The following is a 19,892-nucleotide window of genomic DNA, read 5'->3' as shown; positions in this document are numbered from 1 at the left end:
AGGTATGAAGCTTGTGATGTGCATAGTTCTTTGGGAATAAATTGCTGGGCAGGCAGGACAGTAGACAGCAACTGATAGGACTCATGTTGTTGTGTGGAAAGATATTGCTGATGTGCTTGAACCTGCTATTTTAGAGGCCAAAAGATGGTTAGAGGACTTCTTTTCCCTATAAAAACTATAGAGCATTGGACAGTTTTCAGTTACTATTCAGCATCAACAGGCAGATGGAGATTTGGGAATTCTCTTCCAGTAGATCCCAGTAAATAAGTTTTATCCAACTGAGGATAGCCATCATCAGTAAGTGTCATGGTTTAACCCCAGCTGGAAATTAAGCACATGACAGTCGCTCATTCTCTCAGCTCAGTGGAATTAGAGGAGAGAATCAGAACGGTAAAAGTGAGAAAACTCATAAGTTGAGATGAGAACTGTTTACTAATTGATAATAATAATTAATAATAATAATAATGTAATGAAAATAAAAAATAACAAACAGAGAGAAATAAAAGCCAAGAAAGACAAGTGATGCAAATGAAAGCAATTGCTCACCACCCGCCAACCCAGCCAGTCCTGAAGCAGCAGCCTCCCTGCCAACCTTTCCCCTAGGTTTATTGCTGAGCATGACATCATATGGTCTGGAATACCCCTCTGGTCAGTTGGGGTCTGCTGTCCCAGCTGTGTCCCCTCCCAGCTTCTTGTGCCTGGCTACTGGTGGGGTGGGGTGAGAAGCAGAAAAGGTCTTGACTCCGTGTAAGCGCTGCTCGGCAATAACTAAAACATCCCAGTGTTATTTCTTACAGCATAAATCCAAAACATAGCCTCCATACTAGCTACTATGAAGAAAATTAACTCTATCTGATCCAAAACCAGCATAGTAAGGAAGATATTTCTGAATATTTTGCATTATGGTAATAGGAATGCCCACAACACTTCAAAATGCAGCACTGGATTTTGTCTGTGGCAAGAGTAATTTTTCCATTTAGTTTTCACACTTTGTAAATTCATTTGTGTTAGGTGAAGTCAGAACTCTGATGCCTGCTGCTTCTGCTGTTGTTATCAGCTCTACTATTTAGGGCTACAGTGTTAAAAGCAGCTCTGTATTTTTCAGTTTGCCCATCAAAACTTGAAAGATGATGCATATAATTGTGGAACTAAAGTCACAAAATTGTTTTAGAATTATTTTTTTTCTTATTTCAGCCACTGGAGCATAACATTTCAAATAAAACTTTGCATTTCAGCATGCTTCTTACTTCTCTTATTTTCATAAAGTTAGAATAAATTATATTTAACATTTAGCATCAGGTGTCATTTGAAGGATTTCCATTTTTTGCTTTGAACATGTTTTGCCTTTTTTTTGTTTCCCAAATTACTTGTACCCCTGCTCCATTTTTTTCTCCTGTCTCTGGAAAAAAATAGTGAAAGTTAAAATATTTTGCCTTACTCAGATCTAATTTGTGATACTTTTGTGGAGTCCTGAACAACATTTTTTGTCACATGAATTCTATGTCCAAAAACATTCAGCCAACTCTGTTGAGAGCAGCACTGCCAGATTAGTGAGGGAGTTAGAACATGAATTTCATGTTGTGGATGAGATGATGTGCTCACAGATTGATGCATACTTGGATTGTAAGAAGAATGACTTTTATCTTGTTAATATAGAATGCTAATTATCAATATTGAACAGTGATAATGTAGGGGCACAGCTCTGTGCTTTGCATTCTGTTCTTCTGAGTCCATCAGAGGAAATACCTGTTCAGATTTTTGTCCTATTGTTGTAGACGTCTATTTTCATTTACAATAGTATCAATATTCATATATATGTTTTATGACATCTTATTAAGGTGCATACCAATGCTTTTAAATAATATATTTTTTGCACATTGCAGTCTATGTAATCAGGTAACATCACTGTCAGGTAATATTACCACTGCTTGTGATTTCTTTGCAATCTTTTATCCCATTTTCTGCTAAACTCAGTTGTTCTGGCTTATAAGTGAACTTCTGTCAGACGTCTATTTATATATTTGGATGGTTCTGACTGCAATAAGGTTTCATATCTGTTTGGGGTCAAGAATGCCATAATACATGTAGTCGGTATAATAAAAATAATTAAATGTGGTGGTTGTGTTTCCTAGGAATAGCATATCTGAGTGGAATGTGCAGTGAAAAACGAAAATGTATAATTGCAGAGGACAATGGTCTGAATCTTGCCTTTACCATTGCCCATGAAATGGGTCACAAGTAAGTATACACTAGTAAGGGTGACAAGTAAGTATACTCTAGTATTTCTTGACATCTAATATTAATATGATTTGATTAATTTGATTGTGTACTTCAAATTTTCCTGTTTTGTTTAGGAAGGTTTTAAAATTTGATTAAAAATATGGAAAATAATTTTACTAATAACAGTAGTGATGTATATTGATATACAGTATGTAAATTAAGAAAATATTTACAACTTGGACAATACAAGAATTTAGGTTAGCTGGAAGGAGGAGAAGCAGGTGCCCCAAGATGTTTTTTTCTTTTGGGACTGTGATATTGTGTATCAGTTCCAGCTCTGACTGTTGTTGCCAGCAAACATTTTAATGAGATCATCAGTTGGAAGAGCCCTTACTTAATTTGGCTTTCTCAGAATAGATACCATTAAAGTGTATAAGGGTCATTGGTCATCCCAACATGAATACTTTTTCCTCTCCCTAACAGAAAAGCATGACAAAGTGAAGGTGGAAGTAACTACCCTTCACATTTGGATTGGATGTTTTCACTCATTTCATGAAGGATACTTTGAAGCAAAAGTGACATATTCTTATGTTGCAGTAATCATATTTGTTAGTGAAAGTTGTGTTGGATTCTTAGCTCCAGTATTTGTTAAAGAAAAATAAATAGGAGAGTCCTTTAAAAAAAAAATAAAGAGACCTGTGTATTGACCTGTCATTTTACCTGCAATGCCTGGTCTGCTCCAGGTATCTGTGTATATACTTTTAGAACAGCAGCTTCAGGGTGACAAGAGAGAGATATGTTTTGCTGAGGTTAGATATCTTAGAACAAACACTTTGAATTAAAAGTGATTTGGTTTAAGTTTGGTCAAAGCTGTCTGCGAATGGAGGCCATAGCATCTGATGTTGAAACATGCAGTTGATTACAAGAAAGAATTGGAACTTAAAATATTTCTGTTGAAGATTTTTCCTGGGTGCAAAATAAGCAAATTCAGATCAATTACATGACTTCAAGGAAAATAGTGACGTGAATATGAGATGCTGCATGAAATTAATATTTTCTATTTTATCTTTTTTGAGTTTTCATAACTGTAGGAAGCAGCTCCAGGTTAATATAAGCCAGATTGTTTGAGTGGTAGTTATCATAAAGGAAAGACTTCCAAAAGAAAAAATTGTTTGTATTTTGTAGCCACATGCTGTCGTTTTTCTTTTTTCACTGTATTGTTTGCTAACATTAGAAGGAGGATGGATAGAGGAAGACTCCTTTTTCATACACTTGTTCTTACTATAGTAAACCAACGATAAGGGGAAAGAAACAACTAAATAAGATCTGCAGAGAAGTTCACTCATGGAGTAAATTAGAAAATTGCTTAAGGCAGTTATGAAAATACTGGACAATTTAGAGAAATATCAGTCCTGCTTTATGCCTTGCACGATAAAAATGTGTTTAGAGAATAAGAAGCTTGGCAGCAAAATTACTGAATTTGAAAAAAGAGGCATCTTGATCAACAAGGAATGTGACACCTTAAGCATGCTGAGAAATGGTGATTTACCAATTCCTAGATTAGGAAAACGGGAGGTAGGTATAACATTTTTGCAGTTCTGGGAGATGTGTTGGTTCTGCACTAGCAAATTTGGGAATGTCTGACACTGATCATGTGAAGAAGGTTTTGTCTTGCAACAGACAAATCAGACCTATCTTTGACATTCTAAGGGCTGGTGGATGCCAAACAGTATCCAGAACAAGTTAGACAGGGAAGCTCATTGGTGCTGACTAGTAGTTCTTCCAAGACTGCTGCATAGGCCAGGATCTATAATGCTTGTTGCACTTCATCCTCAGCTTGAAATATTTTCATGGCTTTGCATTGCTCTGAGACTGAGGAGGTATTTAGCATAATCTTCCTGCAGGGACATAAAACCAGACTTGTTCATATATGAATCCTGGGAAAAAATGTTAAAAGCTACACTATGAAATTTCAGAACTTTCAAATCCCTCCAAATTAATTCAAATAAATTCGGAAAAACAAATCATGGTGATATCCAAGCCATCGTATTCTCGCAGTAGTAAGGGCATTTGGATGTCCTTTGAGACATTCTCACATTTTTCTGCAGGTACTATAATAGACATTTGCAAACAATGCAAATAAATTACAAACCAAATCTGGTTTCCTAGTAAAGGACAGGACATTATTTGAACCACACGTTTCTTCAAGAAGTTAAATCTTACCACAAAAGTGAAAGAATAGGTAGCTAGAGATGAGCAGCTGCCACAAATACTAAAAAACAAGGGGCAGTTTCTAGTGCAAAACATATATAGGAATAAAGCCTGATCCCTGCTTCATTGTGGACCCAGAATCCTTAACCGTTGCAGTCTGAAACATTCTTGCACCAAAGAGAGTAAGGTTATATTCCAGAGACATTTGTTTACTCTTCATGACTGTCTCTATCTGATTTCAAAGACCACTCTAGAAGTAGCTGACACTTTGTGGAGAGACAATATAAAAATATTGGAAGAAAAACATTTGAATGAGGGTCCCACCTAAAAGGACTTCAAGAGATTCAAATGTAACTGGAATATTTCTCACAGAGATTTGTCTTGCTCACTCTTAACTGTCTCAGAAACAGAGATTAAATGATCACCATCTAGATCAGTCATAAATCTTTTCCTCATCATGCTTTCTAGAAAATTTTCACAAACTCTTTCTGAATCTTGAAGTTACTTATCTATTACATTCTTTTTTGCCTAATATCTTTAACCATTCTAGTTGTTCTTGTTGTTGTGTAGAGAGTCCTGTTCAGGTGTACAGGAGAAGCAAAGACTTTTTCTAATACTTTGCCTCCCAAAGTACAAAGAAACAACCCTGAATTTTGTCTTCTGTACAACAGGTAATATACTTACCCATAAATTATAATCCAAATAGGCTCAAAATGGATGCAGTATAGACTGTTCATTTTTATTGATCAACCTGAGAACATAAACGAACAAATACATTCAGAATTGCCGTTGTTTTGATGAGCATAAAAGTAGCTTTTAAAAAGATAATATTTTGCTTTCGGGGAGCTTGTTTTTTATGCACCAGCCTCCATGCTGTTATCTGTATATTTGAAATTCATTTGTCTCTAGTAAAATCTCATGATCACTTGCATAATCAGAACAATTTGGCAGACCTCTAAGATCACTGTCATGAATTGAATAATTATGGATTTAGGAGACTTTGCGGGGGATGGGCTATAGCCCTTTTCTGAAATCTTAGTTTGTTTGCATAGGAACACAGTTGAAGAATTATGGTTAATTATATCAAATACTTCTGATACGTGGATGTTTATTAAGTATTGTGTAGGGTTTTTTTTAGTTGTTCCAATTAAAACAAATACTCTCAATGAAATACAATGGCAAACTAAACCTTACTTTCCAATATGAAGTGTCTTTGTTCTAGCCATGTATATTTGAAAGCAGATGATCTTTTAATGACATGGAGAAATAACACTGCAAGTTAACTATCAATTTTGTAAGCTCTGTCTTGAGATATTGGGAGCTAGTCTGTGTAATCAGACATTAAAAACCATAACACATTGGCGGATTTGGTTTTAATAAACAAATCCTTTTTATTAAACTGAATTTAAAGCAACAAGGTAATTGTATAATGTAGAATTTAGTTTTACAGAATAAAACTAACAACAATAAATTAAAGGACATTGTCTCCATTTGGAGAACTGAGAGAAGAAGAGAGAGAATACTATTATTTCAGTTCTCAAGTAACACATATGTCTTCATTTTATTTACATGATTGCTGCCTGTAGGATATGACTCCTTCTTAAGTACAGAGAAATAAAGAACAACTGTAAACTGAAGTATCTCAGAATACATTAAGTAACATTTCTGTGCTCTAAGTGTACTTTAAATACTGTTTTAAATAGTTGAAAGAAATACTGCTGGAATTTCTTTGAATCAGTTTCATACACGTCAGCATTTTTTTTTTCTGGTAAGTTTTTTGTGAGATGTGAAATGTACTTTCATTTTTTTTTAAATGTGAGATATTCTAGGAGGTATTTTGTAGTCCTAAACAGGAAGTCTATGCAATTTTTCAATCACCTACTTAATAATTCACAAGCAAATAACATATATTTTTTTCTGATGATACTAAACAACTGTAAGAAATCCAGTGGAAATTGAAGAGAGTTTTAAATGGTAGATAAGGTAATGCTGATGGAGCATCAGTTATTCCATGTGTTTTTGTTATCACAGTCCAAAATATGATGACAGAACACAATAAAAACAACAAGGGATATGAAAGAGACTGTATACCAATCTTTGTGAACGAGTAACTCATGTGGAGTAGAGAATCTTATCAAAGTAACTAAAAAAAGAGCTATCTTGACATTTTTAAGGTTAAAGTAGAATTTTACCGTTGAAGTTGTGTTTTACAAGGAGAAAAATAATTTTTTATTTTTGTTAATAACAAGACTTTTTTTTTGTCTATTCAATGAATACCTGATAGCTCCATCTTTTTCCTGATTACAAATTTTCTTTGAAGAAATGTTACATGTCAATGTTTTTACTTGGCATAAGATTAAATTCATAAACAGTAGACATAATTGTTTATCTTGAAATACTGTGTTTTGCAGGGTGTAGCATGGGTATCATGCTTGCCAGAGGTGAACACTTTTCCTATATTATATACTCTCTGTAAAAAACTTCAGCAAGGGACCTCATGTATCCTCATGTTATAATGCTAAACACGTGTCACATCAAAGCTTAAAGTTATTTATGTATGTAAGTCAAAGGACCATAACACTCTGCTGTGCCTAGATGAAGCTTCTTGATACATGGTGGTAGAAGTGTCAGGTTGCTACGGAAGAAAGCAGCTGTTTAGCAAAAGTTACCAAGTCTTCTGGACAGTAGCATGCTGCATATGTTCATATCTGTATATGGATGTACATGCTGCATTTTGTTGCAAACATCCTGAAGAACAAGCAATGATTCACAAAAGATAAATATTAATTGCCTAAACATATTTTGATTTTTTTTCTTTTTATCATTGAATTATTAACAAGATTGAGATTCCTTGTTCAGTAGATTCTTTCTTTGAAGACAATTTTTTTCCAAAAGAAATGATCTTTTAGCATTGTTATTTTTCTGTAGCTGGGTTACTTGCCTTTCAATTCACTTCAGACTAAATAATTCATTTACTGGTAGAACTATGTGTCTTATCCCATTTGTGCAATGATCTGTGAAGCAGTCTTATGTTTTAAAATACTTACGAAAATAATACAAGAATTACTAATTCACTATCTGGGATTAAAAAAAAAGTATCTAGTAATACGTATTTTTTGCATAAATTCTATAAAATAGCTTATAGAAACCTACTACTAGTCTGCTTGTTTATATAATTTTATCCATAAAAATAGAAATGTGATAAAATTTTTTGTTGAAAAGTTGTGATACAGCTACTGTCAAAGTACTGCAGATTCTGTTTCCTTGTCTTTGACAGTCAAATAAGTGGCATTATTTTCACTTATCAAATGCATCCTTATGTTACTGTGATATACAAAATTTCAGATTAGACAAGTTGTTGGGACAATCATTGTACTATTAAATGCCATATAAGCTTCTAAACCTTGTTGTTGAAGAAATTTTGATCATTCTAACACAATATTGTATGTACTGATGGTGACAACAACAACAAAAACAATGGAAACAATAATGGCAGGATAACACCTTGTAAGTAATTAATTCTTATTTTTATTTTTAAAAGTAACACAATCCATTATATGTTTGTGATTTATAGGAAAATAACTTAAGTAAATTTACAAATGCTATGACTTAAAAACGTTATAATAGAATCACAGAAACACAAGAATGTTCTGACTTGGAAGTGATGCACAAGGATCATGGAGTCCAACTCCTGTCCCTGCACAGAACAAACTCACAGTTCACACCATGTGTCTGAGGGTGTTGTCCAGTCTCTTCTTGAACACTGTCAGGCTTGGGGCCATGACACCTCCCTGGGGAGCCTGTTCCAGTGCTCCACCACCCTCTGGGGGAAGAACCTTTTCCTAATGTCTAACTTAAACATTTATATAATTTATAAAAATATGAATTGTTAAAGAAAACAGATGGTACCCTGATCCCATCACACATCACAGGTATAAACTGGCAGCAGCATTCATAGGTTTACTCTCTCTTTCACAAGGGAAAGTTTTTTCGATAATTTTTATCATGTCATGAGTTTTAGTACTATGATCCTGGGTCTTGAGTTTACATATATTGTTCCTCTGCTGCTTATATGTCTTGGGCTGAACTGTTCTCTTTTAGGATTTGGGAATATATTTATTATACTGACTATTCAACAACATACCCTTGGTTCGTTGGGTACTGGCTCTTGTGGTTTTCCTAATCCATCTCTTATTTCCTAACCTGTCTCATTGTTAGTGACTGTAAAACTCTGAACAGTAGTAGTTCTCTTTAATCTTATTTACTTATTTATTTACAGATAGACCTAAAGTATTTCTCCACATCTATCTGAACTCTCCCAATTAATTGCTCTTATATTAAGTATTTGATGCTACTCAGTCTTTATGCCTGCATTGTCTGTTTCTAGTTTAATAGCATCATTCTTGTTCAGCTGCACTAGCATGCATTTAAGTGGAATGTGGTGATGGTAACCAGGTCATCACCTGCTATTTACAAAGCACAATGAAAATAATGAATAAATAATAAAAAGGTTTCCACCTAGAAGAGTGTGCAGTCACTGAGCAAATTCATGATGCCATGAATGTAGCACACGCAGGAGAATTTTGGACTCTTGTAGCGAGAAGAAACCTAATTCTTTCCAGAACGTGTGTACATAGCCTTATTTAATTTATTTAAATATATCATAATGACTGAGTACCCTTTATTGAGACTTAAAAGAGCTTTTATTTCTTAATACACAACAATAATCAAATCAAATCAAAGTGTGGTTTGTAGTTTTTCAGTATGTGGGTTGAGACTGGAATGCATTTTGTGCCTGCAAGAAAATGACCTAATCCCCTAATGGTAGGAAAGATGCTGTTGTCTATCTTGGATCCAACTGTGTGCATATAATTGCAGCATTAGTGAATTGTATAAAAATTACTTTTTAATTGAAAAATAGAACTAAAACTTGTCTCTTACTTTTAGTGGCCTGAGTTGTTAATTCTCACTTTTAAGTACAGAGAAATTAAGGATTTTTCTTCGTACTATTCCAACTGCACGTTAAACATCAACAGTGATCATCTTCAAAATAAAGCAGAGACTGTTCCAACTTTCTGCATGATATCACAGAAAACTCTGGCAGTGTTTTTAAACAAGTTTTAGAGGTTTTATGAGATAAAAATATTTTTTCAGTTGACTTGACAACCATGTATAATGTTAGTGGAGTTTATTTGACCAAGGCTCTTTGTCAAAATACCTTTAAACTGAGATTATTAAAATATAGTTTAGTTGCATAGTGTGAGTTGAAATATTGCTAATATTTCAGTTAGGGAATGCATTCTGTCAAATGCTTCCTACTTTAATGTTATGTCTGACATATATAGTCTTTAACCAGAATCAGTGTAGCACTTTTATATATCAGTGAAAAAGATAATGCTTCTTTTTAAGATAGAATGTGATTTATTTCCATACAGATATGATCTACTACTTGTTAAAGTATAGCACTGTCTTCTTTGTTAATGGTGTTTTTTCAGACTGTTATAAAGTTATCCTCTTACTCCAAACTCCCTTGTCTTCCTCCCACATACACATGGTGTTGCTTTACTCTTGCATGAGGTTGAACGATCACAGCTGTGGGAGAGAGAAGCTTATGGACAGAGTGGGAGAGAGGAGCTTGTGGGAAGAGAGAGCAATGTGCCCAATGCTGGCATAATCAATTCTATAGGAATAGCACGGAACAGCACCTTACGCACACACAGCTTCTGCAGTGCCTTTGTTTTAGTGAAAGGATGTAGTTGTCTCTTTCGTGTAGACAGTACAACAAGGAAGGCTAGAAAATACCATGACCACCAGTGTGCACATTGAGTATTTTTATATCCTTGAATGTTAATGGAGAAGTTGATAAGCATGCTTGAATTACTTACTCTCTTGTTGGATAAGAAGGTGGCAATGACTCTTCAGCTTCTTTCACCATGCACATGATGTGATGTGGTGAAAGAAATCTGAAGTCAATACTACTACATATCAACTTTTATGTGATCTTGTAACTGATATTGAGTCAGATAAAAGTATGCACTCATTACCGTGCTATAAAAGAGATCAACAGTATGTGTTGAGGAAAAGGTTTCTGAGAATGTTTGAGAGCAGGTTCTGTTGCTACTTCAGCATAATCCTCACATATTGTCTTGCGATTTAATTAGTCGATGTTAACATAATGACCTGTACTTCCCTTTTGAAGTAGCTATTCATTCTGGTAGTCAAAAGCTTTGACACTGGTCTTCACTACTTGCTGGGTATTTTGTTACATGTGCTTAATTTGAAGGTGGAAGTGTGTGGAAGAATGAATCTTACTGGACTAGTACAGATACTTTGAACTACTTTTGAATGTCAAAGCAGAACAGGAAAAGTGCTACAAATATGTAGCAGCTGAAGTATTGAAAAGGGTTGGAAGTAGATTTTTTTATTAGTGCTTAATGTTGCTGATATACACAGTTCTTATAAGCACAACAGTTTTTACCACTTCTTACCTTACAAGACAATGTTGTCCTCAGATTTCATGTACGGAGTGTTTCTGCGGTAGTAGTTTAGAAAAAAGGATCACACTGATGTTTGGATGTAGCAGTGGCTAGTGGAATTGTTTTTTGAAACAGTGAAACCTTGGTTCAGGTCAGCATACCTTGTTGTGGGTGGTTTTACAAACTAGTTTGGGACATAGCCTGACTTCAAGAATTACTCTTCAGAGTGGATGGGAAATAATAGCAATCAGATTTTTTAAAAAACTATTTTTAATTTTAAAAAATGTTTTAAACAACATAACTGTGTTAATTCCCACTGCATAAGTGAGAGCCATCAATTCTATGGTAAGTTATATCAACAAAATTTTGTGTACTTGTATGTTGTAAACGTTTTGTTTCAAAACCTAGTATGTGTATAATACGGATAAATGAGTATGTTTGTGATGAGGAAGAATATAACTTGAAGAGCTGTAGCTGAAATTGACTTTTTGTGCAGTCAGCAAAGCAAAGTGCAATTAGATTTTCTGTGTCTTTTTCTTACGGATGTAACTCTGGAGACAAGGACATCTCAAATTCTGCATGTGAAGCTTGCAAGAAGAATGTAAGGAATGTATGAAGGCACTTTTCTGTAGTTGTTTATTCCCATTCAGGCAGTTCAGGAAAAGAGAGAAGCTGAGAGTCACACAGATTTGTTCACCTCAGTTACACTGTTTACAACTAACAAAATTATCCAATTCTTCCAATGCTTCAGATTGTGGGGTGTACTTATCACTAGAAGAGACTGAGCACTATGACAGGCAAGATAAAGCCATGTACAGCATTTAAATTCATTTAATTAGTAAACACAAGGTACTGCAGCTTGCAAAACAATGTAAGATTTGATCTAGTCGTGAAGGTGTTTTGGCACAGAGAAAAGAAGTGAGCTGATGTTCTCAGTGGTGGGTAACAGGCCTTTTTTCCCCTTTGGCACTGCAGTATGGTGAAATACGGTGAAGCATGATGTACTGTAGTTTTTCTACAGATGCAGCAAACTTTTTGTGTCTTTCCAGTCTCTAAGTGCTTTGACTGCTATTTGCCTGAAGGAATCAATACTAGGTATAAAGCGTTATTCACTATAAATATTTGCTTTTCTGCAGGGCAGACTAGGGCTGCAAAATTCCAGCACTGCTTTGAATCCAGTGCTCTGCAGAGTAGTCCCATGCTCCTTTACAAATCTTCAAAAACAGCTGAGAGTATTTCATTTATTTCTCTTAATGCCAGACAAGCATGTGTCCGCTTAGCTAATGCTGAAAACTTTATTTTTTATTTAAGTCTATCTTCTTCCTCTCTGCTTACTGATGTGAATGAGATGACAGTGAGTCTTCAGTTAAAGTAACAGCTTCAATCAGATTTTTAGTAGAATTCTTAACTGCAATGCAGTATGTGAGGACTCACTGGGATGCATGTGGACCAAAATCCATTTAATTGCTTCCTCAGTGTTATTTCTAACAGTAGATGCTGAAAACATATTTAGGTGATTTTTCTTTAGATACAATAACTATGTATTTAACTAGAAAGCATTTTAGTGTTCTATAAAATTTCAACAAATCATTTCCATATGGAATTAAGGTAGAATTACTGCCAAGACATAGAACAATTCACTGATCTCAGAAAGTAGATTCACAGTATTTTTTTTGCCCATTAGCGAGGGAAGTACAGTTTGTTAAACTTGCAGCAGTTGTACAGTAGTGAACATTTAAAGAGCTGTCCAAAGTATACATTGAACAGCTGATTAGAATGTAATATTTCTCATAAAATGTATGAGGCTTCACTCTCACCTTTCCATATAGCATTGTCTTTCACACATGGTGCCATGTACTTCTGCAAAAGATATCATGGAAAAAAAAAATCAGAAGAGATTTCCTACATGTAATATACTTGAATTTTTCATAGTCCCTTGCAAGAGTTTTAACTTATAAACATTTTGAAATCAACTTGTTCTTTTGTTGTGCTTTGGTTTACTTTTAATAACTTCAAAATTCAGCATGGGGATAAACCACGACAATGACCACCCATCCTGTGCAGATGGTCTCCATATCATGTCTGGAGAGTGGATTAAAGGACAGAATCTTGGGGATGTTTCATGGTCTCGGTGCAGCAGGGAAGATCTAGAGAGATTTCTCAGGTATGTCATGCAGAAAAAGAATTCTTACTGTATGTCATTTACAAATAGTTGCAATAAATATCCTGAAATAACAATACTGCTTCTATGGGAGATTTTTGCTTACATAATCCATCAGAATAATTAAAATTATTGTGAACTATTTAAAGTTTGACAGATTGATTAAAATATAAGTGTTTTCAGCAATTATTTGTGCTTTCATATTTTCATGTTTTGCTGTAAAGTATATAAATTTATAAGTACATTTTTAATATATGTAAATGTGTTTAAAATATAATAAATGCTATGTATTGAAGAATGTTGGACAGTGAATGACCTATGATCATTATGTAGATTCTCTGATCTGTATTGTGCCATTCAATATCTAACCATGCAGTATAATTATCTTACGTGAATTTTTAAATAGAAATTTACTATGATGACTTAATAGACTAATACTTAACAGAAACGGAATTAATTTTTTTTCACCTGTATCTCTTAAATAGGATCTGTACCCTAAAGCTTTGTTCCTTTATTAAGTTTATAAATATTTCTGTCGAGAACTTACTTGCAACTGTTAAGCAGTCCTCAAAAGGTCTGCTTTATGACACTGGAAAGGTTAGTATAAGTTAGATTTGTCAGCCTAACAGATTTCTACTGAATCTAGACAGAAATCAAAACCATCACTTGGTGCTTTAACAGGTGAAAGTATTTTTAAATAATTTTTCTGCAGTTTTTGAGAAAATTTAAATTTCTGGCTACCAGCTCAGAAATGTATGTATTTTGGAATGTGTATATATATATATAGTCAGAAGTTATTATTTTGAGGTCCTGCTAGATGTGAAAATTAAGCTACACAACTGTCCATGTCTAATTTTAGACAGTAGACTAGCTTAGCTTATTAAATTATAGATTATATACCTTTTATGATTATAAGTCTATACCCAAACCTCAGTTAAGAAAATTTTATACTAAAATGTTGTCCTCCAGCACTTCCTTAAATTCCTACTATACCTGATAAATTATATTGTTTTTCTGCAAATGTGGATCATTAGAACACACCATTAACTCATATCAAGTAAGCCCTATTAATTTATATGGAGTCATTTCCCTGAATGACAGCCCAATGTTGATGAATAAAAAACTCTAGAGAGAGTCCCTATTTTTCTAATGTCAAATGCATGTTTAAGTCAGCATGACAATCAGACTCTTTAGGATTGATCAGCATATGAATCTCTGCATATTGCCAGGTCAAAGGCCAGTAACTGTCTGCTACAAACGAATCCTCAGAGCCTCAATTCTGTGATTATTCCCTCCAAGCTCCCAGGAATGTCATACACTGCAGATGAACAGTGTCAGATTCTTTTTGGACCAACTGCTTCCTTTTGCCAAGACATGCAGGTAGGAAGGAGTATATGTTTCAGAGAATGCACTTACCACATAATTTTTCAGTAAGAGATTTTTTTTTGTATGTTTGAGAGAAAAAGAACACCGCACCACTGAAACGAGAAGTTTATAATTTGCTTTCTGAAGTTGATATGAACATTTTCATTTGTTTATCTTCTAAGGCTTACTTTGGACCTCCAAACATTCTGAATCATGTTGCATCATAGCAGGCCACTGATACTTTCCTTATACCTTAGAAACAGAAAATGTCATAGTGTGAAGTCACCTCATCGCAGCAAATGTAATATTTGCAGTTTATTCCACTGGGACCAGATTTCATGTGTAGGTTCCATTTCATTATGTTGTGGGCATTGAACCTCAGTATCCGAATTTCAGTAGCATATGCATTGCCTGTGCTAGCTCCAAGGGAGAAAAGTGGTGTTGGCTGAGCTCTCTGTATCGCTGAATATACCCTGCCTCCCAGCAGGGCTCCTGTGAGCCCTTGCAAAGCTGTGCAATGCCTTGGAAACAGGAGTTCCGTGCTTAAGTGAGTTTACTGATATGCCACTCCATTGCATGAAACAGTACCACTGTATATTAACCTCAAAAAGGCAAATTAGCAAAACTGAAGAACTCTTCATAGTTTTATGGCCTAATACTAGTAGACATCTGATTGAAGAAGCATTTGAAGAATGATTGTAAAAGAGAAAAATAGCCCTTCTTTAACATCAACAGGACATATATATACTAAACATGTTTGATGCCCTTGAGAAGGTAACCAAGACAAGATGGGTAGATGATATTGCAAATGTGTAAAGGGCGTGGAATATGGGTTTATACAGGGGGAACTAGAAGGAACTGCCAAATAAAATTTCATCAGAGTTAGAGTGGACCGATATCCTGGAAAGGTCAGGAGTATTTTATATGAAAGCATAATTCCCTACTCCTTTAATTCTTTGGTTCTCTTAATCTTTTTGGCTTGGAGTAGTACTCTTTCTTCAGCGAGTTTCAGTGAGAGTAATCTTTCTCCTAAAGATTCTTGAAGGAAACATTGCAATGCATGTATGACTACCACATGCTGAGAGTGGCAGAGCTGGAAAAAAAAAAAAAAGGAACTGTAGATTACTGTTATTATTTTAACTGTTATATTGAGAACATTTTCACTCTGAGAGATGAGCAGCAGAACTCAATGGAATGGTTCTATAAATGTTCTTTATTATTCCAAGTGGTTTTTTTGTGAATTGCAATCAGTTTCTTCATTTTTAGTACTTCGTTTTCAATTAAAATATGTGATTCTGGTTTCTCGTTCTCCAGAAACCTATTTTAAACATGAAAATGGGACAGCGTTAGCCCGTTATTACTTCTAGGTCTTCTTTATGAGGTCAAACCATTTCAAAGGTAATTGAAGAGATGATCAAACCTGGAGACTGCTGTTGCGTAATACCTTTATATGCTTTTCACTTCTCTGGGCACTTGCCTTCCTTTAATACCCTTGTGTTTAGTTCTCATTCAGGCATTTAAATGCAAGTAGCTGAGTGGTCCCATGGCTGTTTTGTTTCATTCACAGATACAATGAATATTTTTCTGTTGGGGTCTCAACTCCAAGGTTTCTTTGGTTTTCATCATTATTTTAGAAATGTTAGGAAGTTAAATTCGATTAAGGCTACTCTGGTAGTATTCAATTGTTTGCACAGAGAGTACTTAGGCTCTGGGTGCTGGTACCTGATTGTCTATTTCTAATCATCTTCAATAAATTTCTCCTCTTCTGGCATTTTCTAGGTGAGAGGACACATTTCAGTTAAATCATCTATCATCACCCCTTTTTTTCCCCACTTACTGGATCATTACTTTAAATGGTTCATTTAGGAAAATTCCTATTAAATATTAGTATTAAGATACCATTGTAACTTAAATCCAAAGACATGCAGGCTTGCTTTGAAGAAAGAACCTGATAATAACGTAAGACAATACAAAAGGCTAGTGGTCTTTACAACCTTTTTTTTTTTCTGACAAATTGCAATTTAATTTTCAGTTTTCTTCATAAACCAAGTCTGTTGCTTGATAACCTTATGGTCTCAATAGTAGGAAAAAGAGAACTTGATAACATTTTCTGAGAAAAGAGCAAGGGGAAGAACCTTCTGCAGTTTCACCAAAATCCTCTGCAAAACTGGTAACCCTGAACTGGAAATCATATAAGCAAATACTGAATCATAAAAATATTGTAATTCATTTTTAAGAGCTTTGGACCTATTAGAAGTTACATTAAATAGAATAAAAGATACTAAGGACAGAATTGAGAAAATCTGGTGAGGGCACTGAAGCAGAAGGTCTCCAAAACTCCCCTGCCAACCTCTGTAAAGTCACCTTGTTGGTTTTCCTCTGCATTCTTTTGTCTGGAAGCAATATTGACTCTTCCACCTTCCCCACAACAAAGAAAATCCAAGAAATTTGATCTTCAGACTGTAGGCCTGAAGAGCTAGTTACAGCAAGCTTAGGCACTATTTAGATCTCCTTTTGTTCCCTGCTGTGGATCTTAAATATCGCTTTTTTGTTAGGGAAGTTTAAAGTATTCTACTCCAGTTAGATAAGATTTCTACAGTGGAGAGGAAACTCAGAGCAATAGATTGAGCACAGTCCAAAGGATAAGAAAGCCGTCCTACACTTACGTATGTATGTCCTATGTGTGAAGACAGAAAAAAAAAGAAGTTGCATTTTAAGTTGGGCTAGAGCCAAGCTATGTAAACTTTCTGAAAATCCTTCATGAGTTCTATTACATGGACTGTTCAACATTGATGTTGTCTTACTGCAAAGTGGTGTTAGTCCGTAGGTAATTTTATTATCTCCCTCTGAAATATCAGGCTGTTAGACAGAAATGACAAATATTTTGACTTTAACCTACCAAATAGTTGCATTTTACATATTATGAAAGTGACTCAAAGTTCACTGTATTGATTGTGCAGATTATTGTGGCTGCCATTGGAGAAGTCAACATTTAGAAGACTTTTCAAAATTGAATACAGTATTTCATAAGTTGTAGAATTAGTTTATTAAAATAATAATTTTATTATACATTGCAACCACTGAATTTTCCATGAAATCCAAACTACTTTCTTTTATCTCTGTATGCTCTCTTCTACTCTGCCACTACCTGGCAGTTTACTTTGGTTACAGTTGTTGTTCGCAAGCCAGGAAATGAGAGAGAAACACACTCCTTGAAGATTCATTTGAACTTCAGTAAACTAAACAATTTATAGCCCAGGATTTCTTGGATACATTCTACTTGCTGAACAGGTCCTAACTGTAACTATGTAAAAAATTAATGATGAACTGTGTCAGAATCTTACCTTTTTTGTGACTGGAAGATAATTTGATGACCAGACTTCCATGCAGTCTTTTAGATTAAGCAAGTATGTTTCATATATAAAAGCTTTTCAAATAAGAATACGATTGAGTAACGATGGAAAGTCATTTTCTTAATGATCTAAAAATAATCTACAAATATCAGTGGTACAATCAATAATGCATTTCTGCTGAGATGTAATTTTCTACAAATGCTATTACTGAGCAGCACTTTAGGATAACTTACAGGCACATTACATGGCAACCTCAGAGAAACACTGCAAATGCCAATGATTTTCCCTTGCTACCAGGAATTCCTCTTTATGATTTAATGGCTAAAACAAAGGACTGAAGGGACCATTGAGGGCCTACTCCCGTATTTTGCTAAGTGAGCCCCTCCCACTCGTCTTTCACGAATGGTGTCCAGACTTTATTTTTTCCTTTTCATCTTTATTTCAAAGCCCTTTTTTCATACCCTAAGCAAAATTTATAAAGCCTGAAAAAAGTGTGAGTGGATCTCCGAGTACAAGATTTATATCATGTCACCATGCTTATCTTGTAAGAGAGCCAAGTTTGCTTTTATGCCCATAATGTCTCACACAAGAATCAGTTGGACCCTAACATTGTTTTGCATAACCTATAGTGAGATCATGGCCCAGAAGTAGTTCTTGATGATAAAATGCAATTGTAGAACTTGAAAATACCATATAATTGTTGAACTATTAAATGTTGGCTTTTAAGATTAAAGTCCAGGATGCGAATGCTATCTAGTCAGCTCCACTAAAACAATTCTTGTCATAACACAGCTGTGATCTCTGCAAAGAAGTAGGAGACTGGTTATATTTCATGGTGATTTTTAAGGCACTTCAGGGAAAGATCACAATAAAAAGCCATGGAAATATTATAACCTTGGTGAAATATCTGTCCTCATCTCTCCCACCACACTTTCAACAATCTTGATGTTGCACGAATACAGTTCTGAAGTGCTCTTTCTGTCCCTGTTCTTTCCTCTCAACTGGACATTCCTTTCAGATGTTTATATGATTACAAAAGCATCCCTATGATGTACACAGACCTGCCTTACTCTTTTCATTCAAAAAATACCCAAAAAGCTGCCTTTTCTGTCATACATTGTGACTTTCATGTTGTATTTTACTAGCTTTTGCTGTTAAAAACTCATGATTAACACATTCTTTCAGAAAAAAAAGAAAAATCCTTTGTGTGTTCTTGGCAATATTTTGTTGTCCAGCATACACACAACAAAATATTTTACAGATGGTGAATAGTCTACTATCATAAGTATTAGTTTATAATCTCCAATGGCATTTAGTTCCCTTAGCTGGTCTCAAAAACTGTAATGGCCTTTGAATTGTGTTTATGGTAGATAACTAGTAAACCTCCGTGAATGTTAACAGCTGTCCTGATTTTGACTGAATGAAACTTTCTCCCTAGAGGAGTAAACTTTTGGTTCAGAAGCTTGTGCTCTGTGCTTGTGTTGTAGAGACAGTAATAGTGACATTGACCTCCAGATTTCTGTTAGTTTTCAAAGCAGTCCTGGTCTGCAGCATTTCAGGTTGCCAGGAAAAAAAACAGTTGCACATCATGGCTTTTTCCCAACCACATGCAGAAATCCCCAAATGTCAAAAGTTTCATGGTAACAGTAATCTGTTTCTCTTGCTTCTGCAGCAGAAGTGCAATCTGAAGAGTAACTAAAGACTCTATTTGTGATTTGACTAAAATGGAAAGCCCAGAAAAAACTTACAAGTCATCCTTCAATTTTAGTAATTCCGTATCTCCATTTTTTGAGTGTGGGGAATCTCAAAATCTAGGATGAAGTGTTATAGTAAAATTGAAAGCTTATTTTAAAAAATTGCTGAAAAGTAGTGAGTGTTCTTAGAATACAGTTCACTTAAGGCTCAAAGATGTTTCTAGCTAGGCGAGTCACGCCCATGGTTCATAAGGAGGTGGTATGCAATTATTTACAGAAATATGCAGATGTATACAAAGCACATTAGCAAGTCAAGCATCTTAATTTGGTTACCTGATGTACTTTACATGGCTTTAGTGCATCTGTGTGTGCAGGCACCCAAATCCTTGTCAATCTGACTTCATGTGTTCTT

General features: G+C 34.9%; 1 protein-coding gene across 1 annotated transcript in view; it reads left to right on the top strand.

Moving 5' to 3' along the window:
- Positions 1–19,892, top strand: part of ADAMTS19 (ADAM metallopeptidase with thrombospondin type 1 motif 19) — a gene marked incomplete at its 5' end in the record, with an annotated part of 153,731 nt that overhangs the window by 81,850 nt on the left and 51,989 nt on the right. Inside the window, 3 exons of the mRNA XM_082074829.1 lie at positions 2,133–2,238; positions 12,931–13,071; positions 14,298–14,448. Coding sequence (XP_081930955.1) covers positions 2,133–2,238; positions 12,931–13,071; positions 14,298–14,448 — 398 coding nt within the window. The remainder of the gene's footprint in view (positions 1–2,132; positions 2,239–12,930; positions 13,072–14,297; positions 14,449–19,892) is intronic.

Source organism: Streptopelia decaocto (genome assembly GCF_964273445.1).
Source record: "Streptopelia decaocto genome assembly, chromosome: Z".
Lineage (NCBI taxonomy): Eukaryota > Metazoa > Chordata > Aves > Columbiformes > Columbidae > Streptopelia > Streptopelia decaocto.
Note: the sequence above shows the minus strand (reverse complement) of the source record. Positions and strands in the feature narration are given on the sequence as shown.